The sequence below is a fragment of the Triticum urartu genome, chromosome 6A (genome assembly GCF_056163025.1).
Source record: "Triticum urartu cultivar PI428250 chromosome 6A, HENAU_Tu73, whole genome shotgun sequence".
NCBI classification, from domain to species: Eukaryota; Viridiplantae; Streptophyta; class Magnoliopsida; order Poales; family Poaceae; genus Triticum; species Triticum urartu.
In genome coordinates this window covers 36,484,173-36,491,245 of record NC_141878.1, presented here as the reverse complement: position 1 = coordinate 36,491,245, position 7,073 = coordinate 36,484,173, and the positions used below count along the sequence as shown (strand labels likewise).

General features: G+C 43.5%; 1 protein-coding gene across 1 annotated transcript; it reads right to left on the bottom strand.

The window, feature by feature from the left end:
* Nucleotides 1-1,227: 1,227 nt before the first annotated feature.
* Nucleotides 1,228-2,323, bottom strand: LOC125527502 (alpha/beta-gliadin). Its single transcript, XM_048692013.2, is given in 1 exon segment — nucleotides 1,228-2,323. A coding segment is annotated over 1 exon segment (852 nt). The 5' UTR covers nucleotides 2,244-2,323; the 3' UTR covers nucleotides 1,228-1,391.
* Nucleotides 2,324-7,073: the final 4,750 nt, after the last annotated feature.

The following is a 7,073-nucleotide window of genomic DNA, read 5'->3' as shown; positions in this document are numbered from 1 at the left end:
TGGGTCGGGGAAGAGGAGCGAGAGGGGAGGCGAGCCGGAGACGGGCGGCGCAGAGGAGGCCTGGCGATGCAGGCGGGTGATCCGGCGACGGCGACGGGGTCGATGGGGGCGATCCCCTCCCCGATCTAGATGGGATCAAGAGGTGGGGAGGCTTGCGAGAGGGTGTGGGGGAAGTGGGGCGATCGGGCTAGGGTTCGATGGGGAGTGGGGGGGGGGGTTAAGGGAGGCGGCGGGGCCGGCCTAGCTAGCCCAGTGGCCAGCTAGGCCGAGGCCCAGCGAGGGGTTGCCCCCTTTTTCTTTTATTTGTTTTGTCTTTCCTTTTCTGTTTTATCCTATTTTTCAATTTACCCTAATTTTGTAAATTATATAATTAGCATCTCAATTAGTTCTACTAAATATTCCACTGCCACCAAATGTTTGGTACCCAATTAATTTAGTTAGAACATTTTTACTATTTTAAAAGCATTTAAATAATAGTTTAAGCCACTATTTTTTATTTTAGAGTATTTAAACATTTTAATAAAGTGTGGTTTCTCCACCATAATTACTTATGCATTATTTGTTACCTCTTAACGATTTTAGTTTTAATGTTTGAAAACTTTTGATGTTTGCCTTTATTTTAAATATGAATTTGAATGGGATTGAATCATTATGAGGTTAACAACAGTAATCGTGGTGACGTGACATCATCAGCAGGGAATTTCTATAGCATAACTAACCGGGCGTTACAAAAGCTAACCCTCAAACCGCTCGCAACCATCCGGACATGGTTTTCCATCCAATACGGTCCTATATTCCCCTGGCCGGTATGGATGTGCATGTTCCTGTAAACCAAAAAGAAACTATGGGGCTTTACGGGGGTCTGTACCACTGCCACGGTCGCTTCTTAATCCCTTGGCCCACCAAAAATACCTCTCCCGCGCTCGCACCCCTTCACATGAGAAGCAGTTAGTTGGCACTACTCCAGAGCACCGGTACCTCATTCTTGCCGATTTGGAGTAGCCACGGTGAATATACTGATGTTGAGGAGAAGTACCAGCCACAAAAATCAATGTAATTGATTGATGAATTGAATGCTTCTCTGGAAATAATTGATTAGGGGCAAGCCAAGGATGTGGATAGTCCTTAGTACTTTAATAATACTCAATTGGAAAGTCCAAGAAATACTTCAATTTAATTCAAATTTCAGACACATTTTGTTATCTTTAGATTAATGCAACATAAATATGTAGACAAGACCTGTGTTTGTCTTTTATTCCCAAGTTTGAACTAGTATAGTTCGGGTTCTTACATGATAGTGCATGCCACTTTATTTTTTCACCGCTACAACGACCAAACCATGGACTAAGAAAACGGTGTTTCATATATCTAGTACTAGAGTTATTTTCTTCTCAGTTAGTACCGAAGATGCCAAATGGCGCGATGGTGCAATATGGAGGGATGTAGACATTGCACATTGCAGGTAGTGTCTGCAGCGCTAGGTTCCTTATTTCCTCGAACTGGGGCAGTTGTTGAGGCTGGACAGAGCCTTGGGCCTGTGGGTTTTGCTGAGATGGCCGGAAGGAGCCCTGGCCTGATGGATATTGTTGCTGAGGCTGTTGGAAGGAGACCTGGCTCGATGGTTGTTGTTGTTGTTTTTGTTGTTGATGTAGAATAATAGCATGTACAACATTGTGGATGGCTTGGCACTGCGACTGCTCAGGGATCTGCCATAGGTGCTGACAACACAATCCTTGCAACAGCTGGTAAGTACTTTGTTGCAAAACTTGTGATCTTCCATGCGCTATGTTGTGTTGCTGCAATACAACATCCATGCATGGAATCAGTTGTTGTTGCAAAATTTGTTGAAGGATTTGTTGTTGTTGTTGTTGTTGTTGTTGTTGTTGCTGCTGCTGCTGCGAAATTGGTTGTTGTAGTTGCGAATACTGTGGTTGCGGTTGTGGATATGGTTGTTGTGGTCGAAATGGTTGCGGCTGCGAATATGGTTGTTGCAGCTGCGGAAATAGTTGCAGCTGTAGATATGGTTGTTGTGATGGAAATGGTTGCGGCTGTGGATATGGTTGTTGTGGTGGAAATGGTTGTTGCTGCCCTAGAAATTGTTGTTGTTGTACCAATGGAACTTGCTCTCGTGGCTGTTGCTGAGATGGATTTTGTGGCTACAATTGTGGCACTGGAACTCTAACTGCAGTTGTTGCGGTGGTCGCCACGATAGCAAGGAGGGCAAGGATGAGAAAGGTCTTCATGGTGGATTTGTATTGACCACAGCTTGCTTGGCTTAAATGATGCGCTCTACTTATGAGAATGATGGATGAGGAAGGATGATCGTCATGCTATGGGGCAATTTATAGCTGCCATGGAATGATCTCATTCACAATTGGCATTTGCTTGTGTGGAAAGTGCTTGGATGCTTCTCAAAATCATAATTTGGTATGTTCTATTTGGTGGCACTACTTACAAGTGTATTCTTGGACTGGTCATTAAAGTTCCTTGTTGTTGCACTATCATTCCACCACCAAAAAGGTGTGACAATACGCATGACTCATCTTATTCACTTTACAGCTCAAACACTAATCTAGATTGCCTATTTTTCTGAAACTAGGTTTGTAATTTTCTGCAAATTGTTACGCATAAACTAGATAAGCATGGCTGTTACGGTACTTAGTTTGTAATCTTGTGTGGTCTCTTAAGATAGATAAGACTAGTAATGTAACTTGCTTTAGTAGGCCATGACTCATCAAATTCCTTTTACATGTCAAGTGTTGTAGTGTTCTAGAAGTTATTAGCAAGCATAAATTTTGTAATGTTCTACAAGTTGTTACGTGTAAACTAGATAAGCTTGACTTGCTCACAAACAAGATTATAATGACTAGTCATCTACCCATGCAACTACACGGCCTAGCTATTATATGGGTACATATTTATTAATAAAATTATATTTATATGTAAAATTCAAGCGCTTAAATTACAGATATCATACATCTGAACATATGCTAAGTTATTCAAACAATTATAGTACAATATAAACACATATATTATAAACTTCATTATATGGAAGAGTGCCTCTACTTTCCCATTTATGTTGCGCAAAGTATCATCACTGGTCTGAATGAAGCCTTCATGTCATAGTAGAAAGAATTTGACACCACCTACTAAGGGAGAAAGCGAGAATGAATTATTTCGATATATAGTTATATTACTTTGTTGTTGTGCGCGTATATGCACCACTACGACAATGCTGCTCAAACCATATATAATATATATTTCTCTTTTAGTACCTTAGTAAGTGCTCCTCACTTAACCAACAAACACAATGTTATACTTAATTGAGGCTTTATCTATCTAGCATCATATTAGATAATAAACTTTAAAATTAATGGATGCAGTTGTGAAACAATCCTATTCAAGAATCTGCCTTTACAGAATGATATTCCTTCAACTGATATTTATTAAGATGGTTATATTCATATTTTTTAGTTTTGTAGCCACGCTTCCTCTTTTTGCAAGGAGTAGGCACGTACTTTTTCTGGAACCTGGACGTTGGCATTTAGGACTCTTTTTTATGTGCATGTCTAATCTATCATGGACGTGGGAGCTTAGGTCTTTTTTTGCATGTGCAAGTTTAATGAGTTTCATGTACGTGGTGAGAATTGATTTTTCTTTACGTGAGTTTGTTTTTTTCGTACGCGTGGATTTCGTCCCTACGTACATGTTATTTTCTTCTATAATAAGGCATAGTCTTCTAACATATCTTAACCATTAAATTTAATATCGAAAGGCTATATTAATTTTAATGGCGTGGATTAACGTAAACGCTCGAAAGGTGCCTCCAATTAGTATATCTTTCCTTCTCTCCCAGGATTTGAAGGTCAAGGCGGCTGTTGGCTGTTGGCTCTGTTTATCCTACTGAACCCGGCGCAACTTTTCACTGCCGGCCGATTCCAGAAGGATATGCTAGGGTGATGGTGGATGAAATAACGGAGGGATTTGAGGACCTCCAGCTTGACCACCCTACCGGTGAAGGGGAGACTAGGCTGGGGTCTGCTCTGAAGACTCCATGCCTATGGCGGAAGGAGCTCATCAACTTTCCGAACTGGACGCCTCCGCCTCCTCCTCCTCCTTCGGCAAGTCAGGGCACTCCTCCTCCTCCACCGCCTCCTCCTCCGGCGAGTCAGGGCACTCTGCCTCCTCCACCGCCTCCTCCTTCGACGAGCGACGATCAGGGCACTCGACCGGCTCCTTCTCCGCCTGCGCCGACGCGCCCGAGCAGCCAGCCTCCTCCTTCTCCGCCTCGTCAGCAAGGGCGGAAGAGACCTGCCACCGCTCCGGCTGCTCCGGCGCGTCGTAGTCCTTCTCCTCCGCCTCGTAAGCAAGTAAAGAAGACAACCGCTCCGTCTTCTCGGCCGGCGTCTAGCAGTACAGCCAGAGGTGGGAGGACATACAGATTCGGTCCTTCTCTAAAGACTCCAGAGAAGTTACCATACGAGAGGACCCCGGAGGAGAACGCCGAAATCGCACGAACCGAAGTAGATGACTGGTTTCAAGGGTTGAAAGAAAAGAGACATCCACTTCCGGAGGAGAAGGTAGATCCGGTGAAAGCGAAGCGCACTCTGGCTGCCCTGACAAAACCACCCAAGTCTGCGCCGAAAGGAAACTATGAGCACATTATTGGAAAGGAATTTGCCGAAGCGGAGCGGTCGGGAAGTACTGTCAATGATCAAAGGCTGAAAGAACGACGAGCTGGGAAACAAATTGCCCAGCTCGGCGAACAAGCGAAGCAATCGTGCCCCCCGCTCAAGGTGCCTAGCCACAACGTCGCTAATGATCCGAGGATGGTGCCCGGTTATAGCAATCTTGCAGATTACCTGCCCGACGATGTACATTATGAACCCATGGAGGTGCGGATACAAAGATACGAGTACGGGAAGCCTCTCGTCAAAGATGAAAGATCTCTATCAGCGATGATGCGAAGATTGCATGACTGGTACTTGAAAATCTGCAGAGACTCTGGGGGAGGAGTACTTTGTATGTGAAAGTTAAAAAGGAGCATGACCTCGTTGGAATTGAACTGTTGCCTGTTCCATTTGAGGAGTTCTATCAGTTTTTCAATCAATTGGCCCTCGATAAAACAACGGTCGCCTGCTACTGTCTGTAAGTAGTACTACTTCTGTCACTAAGTCTCTCTATATAGCTCAGCTCTTTCATTGGATGTATTTATAATCATCCTCACTATATTATGCAGATTGAAGATCGCCGAATTGAAGAAAAGACAAGTCGGTGATATTGGGTTCATTAACACATATCTCATAGATGCAACTCAGGTTAAATTTCATCCCGCAGCTACCGAGGCCAACTTGCTACGATCGTTGGTAATAAATGAAAACAAAGATATAACTCTTTCCTTACAACTTCAAGTGAGTGTTACTGTCTTGTGCGTATTCGGTTTCCCTTATATATTAGTCAAGGTTATAATAATGTAATTGATGAGTTATGCATGCGTGTGCAGTTTCCACCATATTCTCCTAGAGATTAAGCTTGAGCAGGCACTACTAACCGTCTTACACTCAAGACGAAAAGATCCCCAGGACTATGCATGACTCAAATACTCGAGAAGTAAGTTAAATCGATCATTATCCACTATATCAGCAACTTTGTTCATTTCCTGATATATCAAGTAATTGTTTTCTTTGTAATTTAGACACCCGAAAGTAAGTACTATAGTAGCATGTTCCGCGCATCTACTAGTCATTCAAGCGCTAGTTTCATCAATACCATTTGGCATTCTTGCTTATCAGTTTGTTTGACCTCTATTTCTTGTAAAGTGGTTGTGACAGGAACAAGGGAATGATTTCTGTGGATACTACGTTTGCGAGTCCATCCGCCACACGACCTGTGAGCGGGGCTACACTGACGAACAATATAAAGTACGTAAATAACAACATTCACAATGTTATTTTATTACCATCATTTGTGTTGAGTTTCATTCATTCATATATATATGTATTGACCCCCTTCTTTAAATTAGATGTTTCGGAAGCGGGATGAACTCCTAGCACCAGCTCGCATGCGAGCAATTCAAGAGGAATTGGCGGCATTCTTTCTTGACCACGTGATCCCTGAAGACGGAGAATACTATGTGGACCCTGAGTCTGTATGATTATATTTGTAAGAGATAATTATTGTATATATGTAGCCGGTAGTGTCGGATAGATATACGAGAATTTTTTGTTCGACCAATCTCTCGGAGAAGGAGAGGTGGTCGATATCACTTCTCTCTGTATGCATATATGTTCATGACGATCTTCTGTTTCTTTCGTTTGCTTACTAGCTAGCTAGCGTGTCTAGTCCTCTCTATACGTATGTATAGTACGTAGCGTCGACCAAGCACGGACATAAGAGAGGACACTTCTCTCCAGTTATTATAGCTAGCTAACACAATATATGAAACACCTAAATTAACCCCCCAAAACACCCAAACCCCCCCACCCCCTTTCAAAAAAAAACAAAAACCCCAACCACAGAAATGCTGACGCGTGGATGCCTATTGGTCCCTGTTGGTGCCACCAACCAGGACCAAAGGGTCTCCTGCCTGGGCTCCTCGCACGGGCCACGTGGAGGCCCATCTGTCCCGGTTCTGGATTGAACCAGGACTAAAGGGACAGGGCATTAGTATCGACCCTTTAGTCCCTGTTCCAGAACCGGGACAAAAGGCCCTTACGAACCGGGACAACAAGCCCTTTTTCTACCAGTGTAATAAAGCACAGATTGACTTTATCAGGTTCATCGTCACAATACGCTTTCTTCTCAAGTCATAATACGCTTTTACAATTTGTATGGACAAAATCGTAATATAAACGAGGTGGTACTAATTTGAGGTCCGTAGGTCAATAATTTTACAAAAACAACCCTAACTTTTAAGGGAACCAACCCGCAATCCAGATAAAAGTCAACACAAAATGTATGACGGTACAAGCGACAGCCCAGATGTATGACCCACGATCCATCTCATCTTCCACCTCTAGCGCGCCGCACCCCTGCCACGCCGGAAAGAGATCCAGTGACTTGCCCACAGCAAG